This window comes from Netta rufina, assembly GCF_964035555.1.
Source record: "Netta rufina genome assembly, chromosome: Z".
Classification (NCBI taxonomy): domain Eukaryota; kingdom Metazoa; phylum Chordata; class Aves; order Anseriformes; family Anatidae; genus Netta; species Netta rufina.
This window is the reverse complement of record NC_140126.1, coordinates 61,433,948-61,457,354: the sequence shown is the minus strand read 5'-3', so window position 1 is coordinate 61,457,354 and position 23,407 is coordinate 61,433,948. Positions and strand designations below refer to the sequence as shown.

General features: G+C 40.9%; 1 protein-coding gene across 3 annotated transcripts in view; it reads left to right on the top strand.

Moving 5' to 3' along the window:
* The first annotated feature begins 7,210 nt into the window (after nucleotides 1-7,210).
* The window catches only part of PRR16 (proline rich 16), a 173,142-nt gene continuing 156,945 nt past the window's right edge, over nucleotides 7,211-23,407 (top strand). For all 3 annotated transcript variants that reach the window (XM_084304973.1, XM_084304974.1, XM_084304975.1), the window contains exon 1: nucleotides 7,211-7,455. In XM_084304973.1, the coding sequence (XP_084161099.1) occupies nucleotides 7,294-7,455 (162 nt within the window). In that variant the 5' untranslated portion in view covers nucleotides 7,211-7,293. The remainder of the gene's footprint in view (nucleotides 7,456-23,407) is intronic.

The window sequence follows — 23,407 nt, the reverse complement described above, 5'->3', positions numbered from 1 at the left end:
AGCTTTGTGTCATCAATGTACTTGCTGAGGGTGGACACTATTTCCTCATCAAGGTTGTCAATGAAGATGTTGAAGAAGACCGGACCCAGCACCAACCCCTGGGGAACACCGCTAGTCATGTCTCCAGCTGGACTCTGCACCACCGATCACCACCCTCTGAGCTCAGCCAGTCAGCCAGTTCTCAACCCACCTTAGTGTCCACTCCTTTATCCCACACTTTCTCAGCTTTGCTAGCAGGATGTTGTGGGAGACAGTATTGAAAGCCTTACTAAAGTCAAGGTAGATGACATCCACTGCTCTCCCCTGTCTACCCAGCTGGTGATGCCATCACAGAAAGCAACGAGGTTGGTCGAGCACAATTTCCCCTTTGTGAATCCATTCTGACTACTCCTCATAGCCTTCTTCTCTTCCAATTGCTTGGAGATGGCATCAAGAACAAGCTGTTCCAACACCTTTGCAGGGACAGAGGTGAGACTGACTAGCCTGTAGCTTCACAGATTCTCTTTCTTGCCCTTCTTGAAGACCAGAGTGACATTGGCTTTCCTTCAGTCTTCAGGCACCTCTCCTGTTCTCCAGGATCTTTCAAAGATGATGGAGAGTGGTTCGGTTATCACCTCCACTAAGTCCCTCAGCACATGTGGATGCATCCCATTGGGACCCATGGATTTGTGTGTGTTGACCCCACTCAGATGCTCCCGAACCATACTCTTGTTAACCAGGGGGGAGATCTCCACTTCCCAGACTCTTTCTGTTCCCTCCAGGGTCCAGGAGTCCTGGGGGGGAGTCCTTGAAACAAAAACTGAAGCAAAAAAGGCTTTCAGTGTCTCCGCCTTCTCAGCATTTCCCGTTACCAGGGGAACACCCACCTTGTTCAGCAAGAGACCCGCATTATCTCTAGTCTTTCTTTTATTGTTTGCATACTTAAAAAAAAAAAAAAACACTTCTTATTATCCTTTATCTCTTTCACAAGCTTCACCTCCAAGTGGACTTTAGCCTTCCTCGTCGTGTCCCTGCAGGCCTTGACAACATTCCTGTACTCCTCCCAAAATGATAGGCCCTTTTTCCACATTTCATAGACCTTCATCTTCCTTTTGATCTTGTTGATGAGCTCCTTGCTCATCCATGCAGGTTTCCTGCCCCCCTTCCCCAGTTTCCTACTCTTAGGGATGCACCGATCCTGAGCTTGGAAGAAGTACAGTTTAAATGTTGCCCAGCTCTCACACGCACCCTTGCCTTCAAGTAATCTAGCCCATGAGATACCCCCAAGTAGGTCCTGGAAGAGGACAAAGTTGGCTTTCTGAAAATCCAGGGTAGCAATCCTACTTTTTGCCTTACTTCTTCCACCAAGTTCCATCTGGAACTCCACCATTTCATGGTTGCTGTATCCCAAGCTGCCCCTAACCTTCACATCTCTATCAAGCCCATCCCTGTTGGTAAGAACAAGGTTCAGAAGCACCCCCTGAGGTGACAGAAAATTAGCTTCAACACGTTGTAGGAATTGGTTGAACTACATGTGCCTGGCCAAGTTGCTTACCCAATAGATTTCTGGATAATTGAAGTCCCCCATGAGAACCAGAGCCCGGGATCGCGAGACTACTTCCAGCTTCTTGTAGAAGGCCTTGTCAACCTCCTCCTAATCTGGTGACCCGTAGTACACCCCCACAACAGTGTCCCCCACACCAGCCTACCTCTTAATTCTCACCCACAAGTTCTCTACTCATTCCTCACTGTCCGCTAGCTGGAGCTGGGTACATTCTAATTGCTCCCTCACAACATTTTAGTCTCTACAGAAATGAAAAATAACTTTGTAGTCTGTAATGTAAAATAGTCGCTGTGACTTCAGAATAATCATCAAAGAATAGTATACTACTACTACTACTACTACTACTACTACTACTACTACTACTACTAAAAGACAACGACATCCATTTAAATATGGCAGCCTTTTGGAGAGAGATTAACCCACTACTCTTTTTGGACAAAAATGTAAGAGATCAAAAACTGCGGTTAACTTGCATTTGGAATGCAAGTGACATTGTAACTTTGTACTACAGTTTAACCTATTGTTTTACTATAGTATAGTATAAGCCATTGTACTATAGTTTAACGCATGACTAATAATGAAGCTTTAAATGAATATTATAATCAGCACATGTCTAATATGCATATCTGTGACGACTGAATGAATTTTTCTGTCGTGTTTTTTTTATTTTTTATTTTTTTAGGATTAAAAATATAGGTTTAATGCTCCAGTGCTTCCCTGTTTTGTATGGAATATTTCCTTTAGGGAGAAAATAGGGATATAAAGTAAATCAAGGTTTCATTTATCATCTTCAAAACTAGTTAGTTTGCCTAGGTAGCTTTTTGTCTTGTAAATTCTTTAATTTTATTTGGAAAGTGTGAAAATGTTTAAAATAAGTTAGAACATACAGATATAAAAAGTTTTGTTTGGTTCAGAAGACTTTCAACTTTTAGATTTGGTAAATGACACAAAAATCAAACAAAATATCTTCAACAGGCAACAGAAAATTAATTTTTAATTAATCTGAAACATTGATGAGTTGGGGAAAGTTTGATACATAGATAGTTCTACATATACATATACACATACATATACATGTAGTTTTCCGTATATAATTTGCAAAGTGCTCATTTGGTTTGTATTCTTTTATACAAATAAGTATGAAAGTTTATCTGCTTCAGGTAGTTTATCTGATTCTTCTAGATGGTTAAACACTTGGGGGTGCCTGTTTTTTTTTTTTTTTTTTTTTTTTTTTTTTTTTTTTTTTAAGAAAAAAGTGACTAAATTTAAAGTAATTACATTTCTGGACTTCTCATATGACTGGTCTGGCTGATTATCTTGTCTGGCTGATTATCTTGAAAAATGATTTCTGTGATTCACGTGCTTTTTACAATTACTTGTGATTTCCTGCATATTTTCCAACTCTCTTTGTGACTCCATACATTAAAATAAACAACATAAATAAAACAACATGATCAACACATTAAAATAAACAACATAAATAAAACAACATGATCAGATAACTGCTTTTGTGTGGGTGCTGAGTTCACTCTATTTGTAATACTGAGTTATAGGAATTTTTTTTTTTTTTTTCAAAATGAAAAGTGTCATCTACTGAATCACCAAAATCAAACTTTGCAACATCTTGAAATGTTTTCCTGAGAGATGTCCTTTCCAATTACTGATCAGGCCAAGCCTTACTCTACTTGTGAGCTTTAATGAGATCACAGCTGGCAATGGTGCGGCTGAGTGCCACATTGTTTCACTAAGTAGTCATTTAATGTGTGTTTTGTTTTTGTTTGGGTGCTATTTTCTGGATTAAAAAGTGTTAGTGGAGGGTCAGTGAACTGCACTTTGAAGGCCCAAAATAACTTCCAAAATAACTTCTATTTCCACAATAACTTCATCCGCCAAGAGTTTTGTGGAAAATTCTTGTGCATCCTCTTCATTTTACCAAGGGCCTGTAGAGGTCAGTAAGAAAATAATTGTAAGATATTAGTCTTTTTTTTTTTTTTTTCCTGATTTTCTACTTCAGATATGATGAGAATACAACTAGAAAGACTTCAAAAAGAAGAAACTGACAGTACACAGATAAATAACATTTACTTGCAGACATAGAAACAAAAGAAATCAAGGAATAAGAAATCATGTAACTTTGCTCTGTGACACTGCCTATTTGCTAACTGAAACACAGCTTAGCATGTGATAGCATTTAAAAACAAAACAAAACAAAACAAAACAAAACAAAACACCTAAAATTAGTCTCAGGGTTTTATTTGGGGTAAAATTACTTTACTGCAGTCTTAGGACTGTGAATTTTGTTTGTTTCTTTGTTTTCCCTCAGTGACAAACAGTAGTTACTTGGATGAACACAAAATATCAGCCATTATATGGACCTGCATAGCTCATAGAAGAATGCCAATATTGAAGTGGAGCCATTGGTGAGGTGGATTTATATCCGAACTTTTGAAGATTTATATCTTGAAGATTTATATCCTTATATCTTTTGAAGACTTATATCTTCAAAAGTTTGGAAAGTCTCCAGACATGGTCACAGGATTAAGGAAACGTGATAACCAAGTGATTATGGGTAAAGTCTTCTCATGACTTCAACTAGTGTGATAGAACAGAAATATTCTGTTGTTAAAGTAAAAATATTTAGCAGTAGGAGTTGCCAAAGCTTTATACTGAAAACATAAACAGTAAGTCACTGTGTAGGAAAAATATGTCTAATCATGAATGTTCAGTTAGGTTAGACAAAATTTATCTGTAGAAAATCTGTTATCAGTTTTGTCACAATGCTGATGATTTCTACTACAGAAATGTAGCAGAAATGATCCCTTATCTATTTAAACCTTTTTGCATACAGGTGTATACAGTATACTATTACACAGTATCCTTAATTTCTGTCAGAAAATAGACTGCTTTCTCTAATTATAAACTGGATGTGTGCTAGCTTCTACGGAGATAGTTTCACTAGTAATTTTTTTTTTTCCCTGCTAAAACAATGCCTTTGAGGAATAGTATTCAAACAAATTAATAACTTTAAACTCAATCAACAACTTGTACATTGTTTTCTTCTCAGCTTAGTGGTGGCTTGTCTGAAGACTCAGACAGCGTTTCTTTGCAAGCTTCCAAAATCATATGATACTGTTGCTCATACAGAAACTGTTAAGCAAAAATAACCAGCACGGATGCTTTTAAAAGTCACTTTTAGTAGAGCTTTAGCTATGGTGAGATGAAAATAATCTACCATGAGACTTGAGGGAAGTCAAAAGGAAAAACTATTATTGAAAATGGCCTTCTTAAAATTATTTAAAAGTTCTGAGAGACAGTGAAGGAAAAATATTTTCTAATATTTATTCACTAACAAATGACTTCAGCCTAACGCTGCAGGTTTTGTAGTGGTAAAAAAGTGAAAAGATAATTACATGTAAACCAAGACAGTAAGAGTTGCTGTCAGTCCCTGTTTATTCATATCCCAGTCCCACACCTTTCCCAGAGACAAACTGTTCATCACCACATGAGATTTTGTACCATGCGCAGACACACTGCTCTGGGCAAGGTTTCTGCTTTTCCCAATCTCGCTTAGCTAGGTTGAAACATCTGAGGTTTCAACCTCATAAAATCTCATAAGCATTTACAGCATCAAATTCAGTTGCAGTCATGCAGGGCGATCCTCAAAGCTGGACTTGGCTGCATGCCCTCTAAAGAAGAGGCAGTGAGGCTCTGGCACAGGCTGCTCAGAGAAGTGGTGGATGCCCCATCCCTGGAGGTGTTCAAGGCCAGGCTGGTTGGGGCCTTGGCCAAAGTGGTCTAGTGGGTGGCATCCCTGCTTATGCAAGCTGGGTTGGGACTGGTGATCTTTAAGGTCTCTTCCAACCTGTCCTGGTTTCAGTTAGCACAGAATTAATTTTCTTCCTAGTAGCTGGTGGAATGCTGTGTTTTGGCTTAGAATGAGAAGAGTGCTGATAACACCCCGATGCTTTAATTGTTGCAGAGCAGTGCTTATACTAAGCCAAGGACATCTCAGCCTTTGCTCTGTCCTGCCAACGGGCAGGCTGGGGGGTGCAGTAAGAGCTGGGAGGGGACAGACCCAGGACAGGTGACCCAAACTAGCCAAAGGGGTATTCCATACCATCTGACGTCATGCTAAACAATATATAGGGGTGGCTAGCCGGGGGGAGGGGGCCGGACTGCTCGGGGTTAGGCTGGGCATCGGTCAGCGGGTGGTGAGCAATTGCATTGTGCATCACTTGTTTGTACATACTATTATTACTTTCGTATTATCCCCATTGTATCATCATTATTATTCTTGTTATTATTATTTTTGTTATTTTTTTTTTTCCTGTCTTATTAAACTGTCTTTATCTCAACTCACGGGCTTCACTTTCCATTTCTCTCCCCCGTCCCAGAGAGGGAGGGGGGAGGGTGAGCGAACGGCTGCGTGGTGTTTAGCTGCCGGTCGGGTTAAACCACGACACAACCCAAGCCATTCTATTGATTCTATGGTCCTGTTCATAGCTAGTGAGAGGTACAAAATACCTAAACCAATTCTTCTTGCCTGAACATGACAACTTTTTGTAGTAAAATGGAAAACCACTGGAGGTGAGGGTTTTCTAACAATCTCTTCCATTTGCACCACAGACAGATCTCTGAATGACTCTGGAAAGAGCATGTTCTCAAAAGCTGCATGGGCCTCAACTCTGGAGAGAGGCAGGCAGTATACTGGACAGCATCCCAGAGCTGTTCTGCTTCATGCACGTTTTTATTTCTGTCTGATGAGATGGACAACCTTTACTTCCCGACTAAAACAGGGTCTCCTGTGTGTTTGCTGGGCAGTAAATATTGGCGGGCACAGACTGAATGACTTTTACTAGTTCGGTGGCACTCACAAAACACATTCCTTCTTGCAGCCACCTTACAGCAGCTATCTGAAGCCCAAAACACCCCGAGGAGCCCAGGTAGAGGTGTGGTACCTCCGGGTGTATGGCATCTCCAGGCTCCGGCACCACGGAATGCTGCTTTTTGCCCCCCAAAATGGGCACTGCTGTTGCAATTGAACTGCCCTTCAGTTCCTCCGGACGGGAACTGAATCGCGCGCAAAGCCAGCTGCAAGAAGCGTCCCAGTTAAGGGTGGTGGCGGTGGTAGGGGGTGTTTCGGCCGGCACCCATTTTCGGCCGGGCAGCCCGGGGGGTGTCGATGCAGCACCGTGCGCTCACCTAGCCGTCCCGGGCCGGGCAGGGAGCGCCTCCCGCGGAGCACCCTCGCTGCCTCCCCCTCCCGCCGGGAGCACGGCGGGGGCGACGCCGCGGGTCGGCGGCGGCCGCTCCTCCCCCGGTCCCTTCTCTCCCGGGCCGGAGCCGGGAGCCGGGAGCCGGGAGCCGGGAGCCGGGAGCCGGGAGCCGGGGGCCGGGGGCCGGGGGCCGGGGGCCGGAGCGGAGCCGAGCCGGGGGCGGGCGGGGCGAGGCGCAGGCGCGGCGCACGGCGGGCTGCAGCCGGGCCCCCGCGCCGCTCCCGGGAGCCGATGGCAGCTGCACAGCGCGGCCGCCCGGCGGAGCGCGGCGCGGCGCGGCGCCCCCGGCGCGGGATGCGCGGGCGGGCAGGCGGCGGCGGCGGCGGCGGCGGCGGTGGTGGCGGCGGCGGCGGTGGTGGTGGCAGCGGCTGCGACAGCTCCGGGAGCCGGAGGGACGGCGCCGGGCGGCCGGCGGCCGCCTTGCTCGCCTGACCTGCGTGCCCCCCCCGTGTCCGCGCCGGGCTGCCCCGAAGGATGTCCGCCCAGTCCAAGGGGACCGCATCCTCGTCCTCGTCGCCGTCCGAGGGGCCGCCGGCTGCCTCCAAAGCCAAGGTGAAGGAGCAGATCAAGATCATCGTGGAGGATTTGGAATTAGTGCTGGGGGACCTGAAAGACGTGGCCAAGGAACTTAAGGAGGTGAGAAGCGCCGGCAGCGGGGAGCACAGCGGACGGACCGACGGTCTGCCCCGTTCCCCCGGGGCTCCGCCGCCGTTGCCCCTGGCTTCTTTCACCACTTCTTCGCGGCGGTCCCAGCAACTAGTGGCCGGGCCGGGCCGGGCCGGTGTGGCCCCCGGCCGTGCCCTGAGGGGTGTCTGTGCCTGGGTGGCTGGCGGTGCCCCAGGGGGTGTCTGTGCCCCGGGGTGTCCGTGCCCTGGGGGTGTCCGTACCCCGCCGCTGCGCCCGGAGCTGCGGGACGGGGCGGACGCGGCTGGAGCCCCCGCGTTCCCCCCGCAGCTGCCGGGCGGCCCTTCCCGGGGACTTCCCACCCTCCGGAGTTTTCATTCGGGAGGCCGGGGGTGCCCTGCGGGGTCCCCGCGGAGCGAAGAGAGTGCCTGGGGAGGAATGTGCCTGGGGAGGAATGGGGGGTCTGCAGCTTTTCGGCGGATGGAGAGGCGGCTGGAGCGGGTCTCCTCCCGCCCCAGCGCGTTTAACTTTTGGCCGCCCGATGTAAGCCTGTGTGCACCGCCAGGCTGCGGCCCGGCGCCGCTCCGCCGACTGCTGAGGGTCGGGGGTGTCCCTGGTAAGGACCCCCGCACCCGGCGCCCTGAGCTGCTCGGGGTCCCTGCCCAGCTCGGCGGCAGCGGTGCGGCGGGTCTGCCTCTGCCGCTGCCTCTGCAGGCTGCACCGGGAGCCCTGTTTGTCTTGTCGATCTGGCAAGATTGCCTTTGCAATCTTTCCCTTTGCCCGTGGCGAGTGTCGTCTCCCCTAGGTTAATCTGCAGGCGGGGTGCGATTACTGCGGGGATGTTCGTAAGCAGCGAAATGCTGTAGCAGGAGAAAAACAATTTGGCTGTCCTTTTGGAGATGTGCACGTTATCTTGATTTTGCTACACAACTGGTCGACAGATGGTTGGATTATGCACCGAAATTCAAGTCCAGAGTCTCTGTGCTGCTTTATAATCCTGGATTTGACATTTATAAGAGGCTGTGTCTTTTGCTATCAAATATTAGTTTTCTATTTTAACAACATTGTCAACAAGTTTTATACAACAGACTTTTGCCATCCAAGGCAGGCTGAAATTCACCCAGTGCTTCATATGATGTTGGCAGATACATAAACACGCGGCTCACTAATCACAGCTGTTAGACTTATTCCCACCCACAACTCCAGATTTCTTCTCTCTCTCTCTTTTTTTTTTTTTTTTTTTAATATAATTTCTTAAAGTGCAGCTGTCTGCACTGCTTTTATATAAATATATATATATATTAAAGTGGAAGCAAACATTGTTTATAGAGCAGTTCTTTAAACGTTTTTAAGTCTGGTAAAGCAAGCTGGCTTCTGTTGCTGCAGAAGCACATATTTCAGGACCTGGAATTCCCTGCACATAATCACTCCCAGCTTTCCTCTAGTGAGCAAACAAGATCTCTGTAGGTGGAGGTCATGTGTCATCATTTACTGTGGCATGTTTTATCTAAGCAAACGTGTCTATTCTGGTTGACTGCATCTGTGAGAGAAAATGGGGTTTACCTCTGCTTGATGGGGAAACGGCTTGTATGGAACTTCTTTTCCCAAGCAGAAGTGAAATGTAAAAAGAAAGTTGTAGAACAACTGTGCTGTGACTCTATGAAGTCCTACGTATGTGTTGAAGGGTAGTAGGATTGCCAAGAGCATCTGTTTTGACAGCAGATAGAAATATTTCTATCAAAAGGGGACTTAATTCCTGTTTGTAATCACACATGAGTTTCTGAGTAACAATTTCTTTATATATTATACAAAGGTGATACCTGTGATATCGTGACCACTGAGGGTTGCATGTTATCGGCTTGTTTGCAACATTATCATTATGTATTACATACACTTTGTATGGCATTTATGGTCCACTGGAGTTTGCCATATGAGTACCCCCAGTTGTCTGCCTTTTGTAGTATGGACTAATCCTGTACAGGGCTTCTTGATGCATCTGAAATGTGTACCTTTTAATGTGGAAGTGAGGCAATTGATGATACTATAAATTACTAATCATGCTTTCAAATGCATTTGCAGATGTTTCATCAAAACATGTAGAAAGAGTTGGTTTATCGTTCAGTGTATTATAAAACAGAAGTAAATCTGTCCTATTTCTGTGGTTCTGTACTGTAGGACCAGGCAAGGTGGTAAACTCACCCAAATTGTGTACTTCTCAAAATGTTTAGGCTATACTTTTTCTTCATGGTATGTTTGCTGCAGTCAGACTTTTGTACTACCTCTTCAGTTGTTCTTTTTTTTTTTTTTTTTTTTTTTTTTTTTTCTTTTCACTATTAGGAATACAGTATTCTGAAAATGGCCTTTCCTTCTTTTTAAATTGCCATTATGTTAAAAAGACTTACATTCTGTTTTAGTGGTAGGTTATGAGGTACGGTTATTATTATTATTATATGAGGTAGGGTGGTTATTATTATTATTATTATTGCATGTCGTTGCATTAATACTTAGTTGTGATATTGAAAATACATCATTTATAGAACTTTTTTTCTGATTATGTTTACCTGTTTTTTACTCTTAATTACCAATTATTTATTATGCAACACTTAATATATCAGTTCAGGCATTGGGATAAACTGGATGTCCTCTCCTAGTATCTTTTAGCCTTCATTTTTTATGTTTTATACTCAAAGTACCATCAAATTGTAAGATAGTTTTATTGTCTTTAGAGTGAACAGTTTTATAACAGTAAAGAATATGGCTTACAAGACTTGTATGTCATTACATTTAGCTTGTTATTGTTTACTTATGTTAATGTTTTTGTATCTGCCCTTTGTTCCAGAGCTTTTCTTCTGATGGCTGCTGCAACCAGCTTTTGTGTTTAATAGAGGCTGGGCAGGGGAACTAGGGGGAGGACAGACTGTTAAATCCAGATGCCTGAAGTTTAGAAATTTTCTGTAAAAACATAACGACAGAAACATATGGATTAAACAAATACATGCTAAGAGTTCTCATGTCTGAGAAATGGAACATCTGCCTCTTCTTATTTTTATTGGTCTTCTTAATCTGAGGTGCCCACAAAGACTGGAGGTGGAGAAGTGGTGACCAAGGGCCACGTTAGATGTAGGGGGGCTAAGTGCAGAGCTTGAGTTTATGTATGGCTAGTCCATAACTGTACTCTCTAGGGTGCTGTTAACTATGGAGGGACTCAGCCACTTCTGTCTCCTTGCTAAAAAGAAACACAAAGTGGGTGTATACCAACAGTGGGATGTGCTTTTGTGCTGGAAGAAATTACTGTTCAAAATGGATTTGAGTAGCCATTATTTGATGAATATTCCAAAGAAAAGTCAAAGGAGTGCCAGATAATTGACTAACATTGAATGTTTCTTTAGTCCAGGCTGTTTCAACATTACGTTAGTGAAGCCTACTCTGGGGTATTGGATAAAAGACCTTTTTTTTTTTTTTTTTTTTTTTTTTTTCCCTTTTCTTTTTTCTTTTTTCTTTCTTCTATAGTTGGTTTAGAAAGATGGTTATTATTAAATGTTGCTTTGTGAATTTATTTGTCAAGTACCTAAGAAATGAGGTGATGAGCACTACAGGAGACCAGAAGATGTGCTAGTTAAACTATTTTGAGTGTAAAATGCACAACGTGGCCCTAATTCTCTTACTGACTTCAGAAGGCGTTGTAGGTAGGGGGTGTGCTTGTGCACCTGAGGATGCCAGGGAAAGGAGATCACATTTTTAAGACTTCACTGCTTTCACATTTTATGATGTTAGACATTTCTGCAGCCTTGCTCTTGTTTACATTAAGGAAATACTTCACCAAATCATTTGATAAATACTTCTTATTGTAATAAAAGCTCATCATGCAAAACAAATTCCTGGAAGTTATGTGTGAAACATTTGCATGGCTTTTAATTGGCTAAATAAGCTTCAACCTTTTATCAAAAGGAAGCAGCTGTGGAGCTGTTGCCAATATTTAGGATAATCCAAAATGGAGGTGCAGGAGAAACAGTAGCCCTAAGAGGCATTGCACTTGCATCAGTAAATTTCCAGTCTCTCTTAGTCTACCTCCTCTGCTCTAAATTCTTCTAAAATGTTTTGCTGAAAGAATGAATGAATGATCACCCCTCACCTAACAGCCACTTTTATTTTTCATAAATATGTGATATATATAACTTGGTTATGACTTAAATAATGTTTTCTGAGTGATGATGGAACTATTAGATGCAAAAACAAACAACAACAAACAACAAAACAAAAAGAAACAAAATTAAAAGAACACACAGATTTTTGCAGGGGTTGATGACCTGTTTCTACAATCAGGCCAGTCATATTTTTTTAGGTGTGTATGGGGGTAACGTATTCCCTGATCTGCATTTTTTATATTTTCATATTTTTATTCTGGCCTGCATTGAGCATATTAGAATTTCAACACCAGTGTTTTCGATTCCTTTCTGGTTTCTGTGTTCAGCTGGTGATCCAGATGGCAGTAAGGCTCTTCAGGTTGTTCTGTGTTCATCCAGAATCTAGGAAGCTGCAGATTATATCCAACAAGAGGATTAGAGCGGTGACAATCAATCATCTATTAGTATCTGTGTTGTACATGCAGAAACAAACAGCTGTACGAAAAACATTGTGGTTCATATTGTAGCATGAAGTGTGCAGGGTTATAGTATAAGTATGGAATATACTGCATAGAGTCCTGGGGCTAGGCAAAGCAAAGCAAAATGTTTTAATCCCTTCCTTCTCCTGCTCATTCCTGCTATCAAGGAGCTGCAGCTCCTTCTGCTAGGTGGTGGCAACTGAAGGAAGAATTTTTCGAGCATGTTTCTTCTTGCTGTTAGAAATCCCACAGATGCAGATGCCCTTCCTTACATATGGATTCTGGATGCTGGCACTCTTGAGCATCCCTTTTGGAGTGGGTCTCGCTTCAGTGCATATGGGTTTTGTACATGTGGTCAGTAACGTGTGAGGGGGGAGTATAAGATGAGGAGGGGAATGAAGCTTTCTTGGTATTTTTGTGGCTGTAGCTGAGCTCGTGGTCTAGGTCAGAGAGCAGCACCAAGTGTCGTATGCCAGGTGGCATTGTCCATTCCAAAACTTGCTTCTCTCACCAGCAGCAGACTTTTCTGTTTTCTCATTGCAGTCCTTAGTGACAGATGCAACTATGAACCATACCTGGATGTTTATTGTAAGTGCAGAGTATGATTCATTATGTAAGAGAAGCACTGCACACAGCTTTGTTGTGATCTGCCCAGGGTCCAAATGGGGCCATAAATAGTCACTGCAGGTAAATGAATCATAGTTTTCCTTTCCCTTTATTTCTTGTGGCCTATGAAGCATATATACAGTTACACACAATAGAGAAGCACAGATGTAATTACATAAAACTTTTTCAAATAGTATCAACAATGCTAATAGGGCTAAAAGGTAGCTATGAACCTTAAAGAATGTTTTGAGGTTGTCAGGACCAATTTAAAAGCTGATTTAGTACTAAGTAAAGTTGCTCTGTATCTGATTTTTAATCAAAGCTATCAATAACCTATTGTGTAACACAATGAAAGGAATAACTAGCATAAATATAGAGCACTGCTTATTAAAATCAAGAGACTTGATGGAGGGAAGCACACTGTCAATTTGTGCTAGCTATTTTGTTTTTCTAAACACTCATGTCAGCTACTTCATTCCCTTTATGCAATACTAAGCTCCTGATAGTAATGTGCATTGTGCAACCATGAGCTAAATAGAGCATATATAAATTCAGTTTTCAAATAAAAACAGTACCACACTGAAAACATGTATCTTTGTGCTAAAGTATGAACCTCACACAATCCGTGCACTACTGACCGTGATACAGAAAACAGGAGTAGTGAGGCAAGAACTTCAGTCTGTAGCAGTCAGACATTTGACGCTGACTTCAGCAGTAACAACAACAACGTCATGGAGGCAGAAGTTATTTTGGGTCTGCTTCATTTTTGGTAAAAGTTCAAAATTCAGAGGAATCAGTTTCTGCCATGTATGTATATGAATGTATCATAAAAAATAAATGACTTGGTTGAGTACCATTATTTAAGTTTTGCAGATCTTTTCTGGTTCCCTCTGAAAATGAAACAATATCTCCCTTCCCATTACTCATATACCTTATGAAGTTCTGGAACAGCCCTCCCACTTCCATTCATACTCTTGCAGCCAAATTGCTGCTCACAATTGATTTATACCCAATTAATTAATGCTGTTTGGTGGAGGTGGGGTGAGGTGTACATACTCTTTTTGAGTTGAAAAAGTACTATCTCTTAGTACCTACTTCACAATATCTTTGTAAACAGCATCACTATCATCATCTAGTTTTCATTTTGTTTAGAGTTGCAAAATGCTGGTGGCTTAGAGTCTTCTCCATACGTTAGTCCTATTCTAGGCAAGTGAACTGAATGGTCAGCAACCTCACAGCTAACTCATGTGTATCCTGTTCAGATGTCCCCATACCCATCCTGAAATTTTCAGTAAGGGTTATTGTTGAGAGGCAGACACAGTGAAGGGGTCTGTTTTGCATATAGGCTGCTGTCCTGCAGCAGATACTCAGTCATGCAGGTTACATCAGCTTTGTTGCCTTTATATATATGGGTCTTCGTTTTATTTTGCTATTAGCTGGGCTTTTTTATCTCCACAATAAGTAGCAGATAATGTGCTTTGTTGCCTTAATGTAAAGGTCTTGAGGTAGAATTTCACTCAAATGTCAATGCATGGTGCATGTTACCATCCTGCTGATTTTTTTTCGTGTTAGCTGTGAATGTGTTAAGCAGTGCAGCCTATACTCTGCCTTTCTCTCTCAGCTTGTGTCTGGCTCTGTACATCACTGACTTTGGTCATAGCTATCTGGAATGCTCCAAAATGCCATTTTTTCTGTACCTATGAGAGAAATGAAGACAGAGGCTGCTTCCACAGTGGAAGAGCTGAGAAAATCCCCTAGCAGATCTCTGACTGCAGCTTTCCTTGGTCAGTTGCATGTGTGTGTTGAATTACTGGGGGTGGGAGGGCTTGGTGGCTGAGCTGTTGGCATTCTGGTTTAGTTTAAGATTACTGTACTACAGCTGATTGCAGTCATGAAGAGAAATTGCCTCCATACAGGAGGAGTAGTACTGCCAGTTGTTGCTTTTGCAAAAATAATGGTGTGTTCATATGTCTTTAAAGGTTAGCAAACTAATCCGTTGTTTCATGCAGCATGTGCCACATTACATTACGAAGACTGAGAGCACTGGTGTTGAATCACTTCCAGATTTCATTGTAAATTATTTCTCAGTAATGTGAAAAATCCTCCAATGTTAAAACACCTTTCTTTTTTTTTTTTTTTTTCCTCCGTTAAATCTTTTTGGATAACTGCGGTAATTATTTCAGTCTGTCATCTATGATGGTATTATGTTCTTCCCTTTAGTGTGGTGTGTTCACGGTTCTTTCAGTGATAGAATAGCTTCACAATTGCTTCAAGGTAGAAGCAGAGTACAGCATCCTTACTTGCACTGTAGTGGTTTATGTTGTAAGAGAAGGGGACAGTTTTTGTACATCTGAAAATAATGGGGGAAGTTTAACATTTGATTAAAGTAAGGCCATCTGCATGGGGTTCCGGAACTTTGGTCTTCTCATTGAACTGCAGAAAGTGAGCTAAGTGCTTGAAGTGTTTATTCAAAACCATCTTGTTTTGATATCTAATAACATTTGTATTTTGATGGAAAAGACATTTGTTAAAACAGGCAGCTTATGTAACCTGAAAGATGCAGTTTAAGGAAATAAACCCAAACTGAAAACATTAACAAATAAACAGTTTGGGCTCGCATCACTATAATAATGGATTTGTACCCATGTAACTCAGTAACCTCCCTGTATAAAATTATTGTGGGAAATCAAGGTCAGCATGTTGTTTCTTGTTGTTTATCTTAACAAAAACCAGGTATAATTCTTTTCTTGCATGCTTTGTCATTGAGGTTCCTTTTTTTATGTTTGTTTGTTTCTGTTGTTGCTGTTATATGCCTTCTACTTTTTCTTCCACTTTGTTAGAAATGGGTAAAAAGAATATGTTCATAGTATTAATTTTCTGAATTCTTGTAAGTGCATGTGCTAATGTGAGAGTAATTGTCAGCTAAAATTACTACTTACAGTTCAGTAGTTATTAGAGAAATAAATGGAACATATGTATATATTTTTAAATATCATAGAATCGCAGACTGGTTGAGGCTGAAAGGGTATTTCTGGAAATCACCCAAACCATTCTAGAAACACCTAGAGCAGGTTGCTTGGGATCTTTTACAATTCAGTCTTGAATATCTCCAAGGAATACAGCCTCTCTCAGCAACTTGTGCCAGTGTTGAATCACCCTCACAGTAATTCTTTTTTCCTTCTTTTTAAGTAGAATATCCTGTATTTCAATTTTTGCCTGTTGTCCTTTCATTTAGCACCACTGACAAGAGTCTGACATTGTCATCTTATTCCTTCCAATCAGATACATATACACATTGAGATTCCCTGAGTCTTCTGCAGGCTGAAGAATCATAGTTCTCTCAGTCTCTCCTCATGTGATGTGCCTCCAGATGTGCCAGTCCCTTGGACATCTTAGAAACTTGCTTCAATGTGTTCATACCACTCTTGTGCTATGGAGCCTAGAACTTTGCACAGTACTTAAGATCTGGTGTCAAATAATCAGGTGTATATTAGGTAAAAATGCTGTGTTAGGAACATCAGCTTCCCTTGATAAACATTTCTTTGTGAACCATTAAACTTTGTGAACCATTCAGGTCATATTTGGTGCCAGCCTGTATGGTTTCACTGAGGGCAAATCATGCCTGAGAAATTTGGTGACTTTCAATTATGGAGTTACAGCATTGGTGGATAATGAAAGAGCAACTGACATCTATCTGGACTTGTGCAAAGTGTTTATCACTATCCTGCACAATATCTTTGACTCTAAATTGGAGAGACATGGATTTGACAGATGGACCACCCTGTGAGTAAGGAACTGGGTGGATGGCTGCTCTCAAACAGTTGTGGTCATTGGTTTCATGTTCAGGTGGAAATCAGTGACAAGTGGTGTTCCTCAGATGTCGGAGCTGGGACCAATGCTGTTCAACATCTTTGTCGGCAACATGAACAATGGCATTGAATTCACCCTCAGAGAGTTCGCTGATGACACTAAGCTGAGTGGTGCAGTGGACACACTGGAGGGAAGAGATACCATTCAGAGGGACATGGACAGGCTTGAGAAGTGGGCCTGGGTGAACCTCATGAAGTTCAATAAAGCCAAGTGCAAGGCCCTTCACCTGGGTCAGGGCAACCCCAAGCACAAATACAGGCTGGGTGGAGAATGGATTGAGAGCAGCTCTGAGGAGAAGGACCTGTGGGTGTTGGTTGACGAGAAGCTCAATATGAGTTGGTAACGTGCACTTGCAGCCCAGAAAGCCAACTGTGTCCTGGACTGCATCAAAAGCCACGTGGCCAGCAGGTTGAGGGAGGTGATTGTCCCCCTCTTCTCTGCTCTTTTGATACCCCACCTGCAGCACTGCGTTCAGCTCTGGGGCCCCAGCACAAGAAGGATGTGGACCTATTAGAATGAGTCCAGAGGAGGGCCATGAAGATGATTGGAGGGCTGGAGCACCTCTCCTATGAAGGCAGCCAGAGGGAGTTGGGGTTGTTCAGCCTGGGGAAGAGAAGGCTCTGGGGAGACCTTATAGTGGCCTTCCAGTACCTACAGGGGTCGGTCCTTCGGGAAAACTGGGGAGGGACTCTTTGTCAGGGGGTGTAGGAAAATAGGTGACAGTTTTAAACTGAAATAAGATATTTTCCTATGAGGGTGGTGAGGCAATGGATCAGATTACCCAGAGAAGTTGTGGATGCTCCATCCCTGGAGGTGTTCAAGGTGAGGTTGGATGGGGCTTTGAGCAACCTGATCTTGTGGGTGGCATCACTCACTGCCCATGGCAGGGGGGTTGGAACTAGTTGGTCTTTAAGGTCTGTTCCAGGCAAAATTGTTTTATGATGCTATAATCCTATTAGTCCCTACTTTTTTACAGACCTTTCATTTTCTTTTCCTAACCCCTGTCCTCTTTTCCACCGTAACAGTTTCTGGTGCTTACGCAGCTTTTGACGTTTATTCATGTCACTGTCGGCAGCTATGAGAACAATGTTTGGGGCTGTTAAACGTGCATGTTTTTCTGACCATTCTTGAATGCTGACTTAGGAAGGTCAACATCAAATTTCTTAGGTTTGTCTTTAGAATTTCAGGTGACTCTGGCATTTATCTTAGTAACAAAATTTTTCTCTTCATGTGTCTTTTTCATCCTAGTAGGAGATTGTACCATGTAGGATCTGGAAGCATTGGTATTGCTTCTTTCTTAATTTCCAATGTGGTATAGCAACAGAAAGCTGTACTATCTGGATTCCAGTTACCTGGGCTGTTACTACAAGCAAAACTTCTAATTTAAAGTTCATTATAGGTTTAGCTAACACTGTTTTCCACCTTTCCAGTTCAGCATCCAGAATATTTAAAATTCATTGCATCTTTTCTCAAAATACTGCAGTGCTACTGTCCTTAACAAAAGTGTTTCAAATGTCCAGCTACAGCGCACTTCAGGTGCTTTTACTGTCAATTTCAGATGCAATTTGACTGAGCTAAGTTTACAACAGTATGTGGTTTCCACTAGTTCTACTGAATTTTACCTGGATTACCACTTGGATGGTGAGTAGTCTAGCCTTATTTGACTTTCATTGCTTATAGGGTAGGGCTTTTTTTATGAGATGGTTTTAACGCTCAGTAAAGCTGCTGTATTTGGATAAAAAATGGCCTGTGTATGGACATTGTTTCTGGTATCTTGCACCGTTAATTGAGACTAGGAAACTATACAAGCTAGTCAAAACTATTTATCTCGGCTAAGCTAATAACTTCTGTTTCTTGAAATCAAAATGCAGATGGTACAGTGGACCTGTAAGGCTTTTGATAAATTGTTATTTGACCAGACTGGGTTGTTTACATTGAAGCAAGAGAATGAGGAGGCTGGGATTGCTAGTTTTTGTAGTTTCTTGTTACCAGGTAATTTGGATGCGCTTATTTTTCAGGCAGTGGTTATTTGATTCCAAGTATTAACAAATGAACAAATGTCATAGAATGTGAGTGTTTGGATTATAAACACTAAATCATATGAGAATACTTCAGTTAATAATTATTTTCATTCACTGACTTAAATCTTAGCAAACAGAGTCTTTACTGTTGTGATACTGTGTAACCACCAAGGTTTTTTGACTGAACTGAGAGGTTAAAAGTAGCTTGATTAGTATCCTGGAAAACATAGTGTAGTAGAAAGATATGAGACAAAACAGCTGCATGGAAAACAAGCAAAAACAAAATCAAAAAGAAAACACAACAACGAAACCAAAAGAAATGCAAAACAAGCCTCAAAACATTATATTGCTAGACAGAGCTATCTTTAAAGTAGGGATGGATGGATGGATGGATGGATGGATGGATGGATGGATGGATGGATGGATGGATGAATAAGTTGTGCAGCAAAAAGTCATAGTACTGCAGATGCTGAGGATGTTGAGTTAGAAACAAACAAACAAACAAACAAACAACAACAACAACAACAAAACCCACAAACAACAACAACATACTGTGCAGGAGAACTTTTTATTTAATACAGGCTTTACATAGGCCGTTTCATTCTTCAGGTTGGCTTGAGTGACTTTTTTTTCCCTACTTCCACGGTGGTCTACACTGAATAAATTTGATTTGACTTTAATAAAGCTGTTCCAGCTTACATTAGCTAAGACACTGGCCTTTTGTCATTAAGCAATGCCAGTCATTCTGGAGGTTTCCATGTGTCTGTGAGAGGCTGGTGTCTGATTCATGGGATTCCTGTTCTTTGTGTCAGGAGAAATTAGAACCCTAGTGCTTGTGGAATTAATAATGTGTAGGAATCACAGTGATGAGTATCTGAGGCTTAATTTCATTGTTTACTAAGGAATCATAGTCTAAGGTTGATTAAAGTTAGACACACATAGCAATTTTACATTTAGATGCAGGGTAGCTGACGGAAATGTCTTTCAAAATCTTCAGGAGAAAAAAAAAGTCCTTTAAAATCATAAAAGTCATCAAAAATCCTTTTGAAGTCTTCTATTCACTAGCGAATCTTTTCTGAATATCAGTTGCAAGATGGTAAGTGTTGTAGCCATATTTGTGGTAAACCTGCATCTTAAGAATGACTGCAGTCTATCGTTTCTAGGAGATGAATATTTGGCTGGCATCTTCAAGTTACACTTGAAGTTTCTTAAAAAGTAAAAAAGAAAAAAGGAAAGAAGATCCCACTTTTCTAGTACTTCAACAGAATATTTAATATTTTCTCCCTAATTTGGTAGTCTGCTGCAAAGCTACTTCTGGCTTTGAATATAAATTATTTCAGAGATTGACTGTTTAAAAGACATTAATCAATCAAGGACATAAAATAGAGTACCAAATGCAAAAGCTAATAAATAGCTCTCTAGATGAATTCTTTCTTTGGCAAACATGTAAACAACCCTTACTCGATGCTTTGTAATTTTAAGTCAGGTGTTATTAATAATAAACTTGTAAAAAGGATGCAGGATCTATATTTTTGAAGATTTTGTTCTTCATTTGCTAAATATGAAGCATACTTCTGTTTAGTTTTCATCACTTCTGACAGTGACATCTCATAATACAGCATTAATGTCCTAGTACTATGTGACAGCTTCTCAAATGATTTTTGTTTCTTTTATAGCTATCTTTTGAGAAAGTGGCAAGCCTCAGAGGGAATTGAGAATGTTACCAAACCTTAATTTTCTGAGAATCTTGTTCTAAAGTTCTTGTTTTAATAAATGGTTTGTACAGGCAAAATACTTCTCCCAAGTTCATCTATTACTTCTCAGCTTAGTTAGTTTATTGATGAAAAAATGAGGCATCATTGTTATCATTGTGAATTACAGAGATGATATGTCTTCGTTCTATGCATGGTTTCATGGACATAATGAAACAAAGTCATCTGTTGCATGAATGCTAATTCACTAAAATTACATCTTGATCAAGTTGGAAGAACTATTAGATTTTATGCTAATTAAATATCTGTTTTGAACAGATTCAATTGTTACCTGGCTTTTTGTAGAGTAACCATAGTCTTGCAACACTACAGAGTAATTGTTCTTTGAAGAACTTTGTTTTATACTTTTGTGAGCCTGTGTGCTTAGAGGAAAAGACGTTATCATCTTGATTTTTCTAACACAGAGCAGTAGCAAATATATGTACATTTAAGGTTTTCTTACAGTGAAGAAGATGTTTTTGTAGTTCTCATGCACTTCCTAATATGGACTGCCATGCAATACAGATTTAGGAAGCACAGTAAAATGTTTTTGTCCATGTAAACTGTTTAATCTGGGTAAAATTCCTTAAATATGCAAACAAACAGTGATAATAAAATTTTGTTACAATTTCAGTAGTAGTAGAGATTATAAGGTGATTCATAACAAAGCCTTTTCTTTTTAGCAGTATCCTTTATCTTTAATTTCCTTCTGCTTCTGATTTTCATATGGTATTTGAGATGCAAATAATGTGTACGATAAATTAACATACAAAGAGCACTGTGTTATTGTGTCTATAGACTACTTACAAAACTTTTATCCTATGAGTTAATATGTGCTGTAGGTAATTGTCTCTGTTCATGCATGTATGTCCTCTAGTGGAAATGGTTGCAGATAATACACCAGTAGGCATTCTCCTTTTTTTTTTTTTTTTTAAGGAAAAAAAGCTCTGTAGGAAAAAATAGCTCCATAGAATGAGATTTCTTTGAAAGAATAGTTGTATTTAAGGACATCAAAGGGGAATAAATTATCTTAGTGTTTTCTGTACCATTTCTGAGGAACAGTGAAACTGTAAAAATTCCGGAGAGATTCACAGCCTAAGTTCAGTGTTTGCAAGATGGGTAGTGTGGTCGTCTAAATTGTTGTACTATGTGCATTATCAGGGAAGAAATTGCAGTATGTGCATTACTGGGAAACAAATCTGGAAAGTGGTCCACTTTCCTAAATGAGAAGGCAAATGTTACACTAAATTCAGCAAAATTTTAACGGTTCTCTTATAAGGGTCTGTGGTGTTATTCTGCAAATAATTTATCTGGATGAATGTTGGTGCAGTGTTACCAGCTTGATTTGCAGAATGCTTTTGGAACTCTGCATCTTGTCCTTGCCTTATGTAACAAGATCATTCATTTCAGTAGAGACATAAAGGAATCATAACCTCAGGAATAAGAATTACTGGTGAATTTTGTTCCTTCCTGGAAAAACCTCAGGATATCTCAGGCACCAGGACTTCTGAGATAGAATGAAAGACTCATAAAATACAGGACAAAAGAAAGGAAAGAGAGATGTTGATGGCCAAGGAGGCAGGCATTTCTTGACTATTTTTTTCCAGTTAGAAAAGAAAGATGAAATTAGAGCAAAAAACTTTCCAGTCACAAACCCAATTTATGATATTATCTAAAATGCCATGACTTTTCAGTGTGGTGGTCTATGTTTTATTTAAGAAAAGATGAATGGGAAGAAATGAACAAACTGTCCGTGGATCCAGGACCTTTCTGTTGCAGGCAGATCATGTAATTTTTCTTAAAGTTTATCCAACTCCATTTTAAGTATATCTAGCTTTTTTTTTTTTATTTTTATTTTTTTTTCCTTTTTTCTTTTCTTCCTACTCTTCCCATTCAAAGTTTGTAAGTTTATTGGTAACAGTTAGTGTAATAGCTGGGAATCTTTTAGTTAGTTAGTTATTTAGTTAGTTAGTTACTTTTTTTCTGGTGTTCCTACTCAGCAGAACAAGTAGTTCTTGAGTATCTCTTCCTCTGCCTGTACTTCTACTTAGGTACAATGATAAAAGCAGTTAGACTCCTTTATTAATTCAGACTCTCCCTTCTTTTGAGGAAACGGAGCCTTTCTGTCCCTTTATTGATTGAGGTTAGTCCTTCTAGAAATGTATACAGTACTGTGGGGAGGTCTGACCAGAGCTTTGTACAGTGTTTCTTATCTCTACTAATTTTTGATAATGATCAAAAAATTAATTCTTTTCATACATCCTGAAGTTACATTTCCATTTTGGCATTGGGTTGGCATGAATAGCCATTCAGTGATCACCTTGTCCACACAGATCTATACATAAGTGAACTTCGAGTTTGTAGCACAAAGCTGTTTAGTTTGTCCTAGTTGTGATCTTGCATATTGCACATTGGAAATTTTATTTCTCTTTCAGACATGTAAGATTTACTTCATCCTGTGTGCATTGCCTTCTAGCTCTGCTGAATCGGCAGTTTTCCTCAAAGCATTTGCCACCTTTGTGACAGGGTGATTAATAAAAAGATTGTATGAGATTAGGCAAAGAATGGTTAAGGAGTTTCAATGCTGTTTCCTCTGGAGCCAAATACACTGCTTTTCACATATCTAGAAAATCAGTTAGCATATGAAGCAAGCCGCAATCTACCTTAGAGGTGGCTTTTCAAACACTCAAACACTCTGCAATTATGCTGTGGGCTATCTTGTCTCTGTGTAGTACAGTGCATATGGTGGTGTATTTTTTTGTTTTGTTTTGTTTTGTTTTGTTTTCTTAATACTTTTAAATCAACAGTAGACAAAATTATCAAGAGAACAGTCATTAAATGCATAGAAATGCCTAGAAGCTAACTAAATATATGGAACAAAGCACATGCCCTGGGCCTCAGCTGGCTATAACATGGGAGAGTGCTTAAGAAGGGTACTTGCTGTGCTCCTGCCCTTTAGCATCTGTTTCTGATCATTGCTGGAGATGACATGACAAGCTTTTGTCTCATCCAGTGTGGCCATACTTAGGTAGTTTATCATAGTTTAGCCAATTTTACTTACTGCCTTTATCTCTTTTTCATGTTCCCCAAAGTTAAAGGGTTTCTGAAGTTAA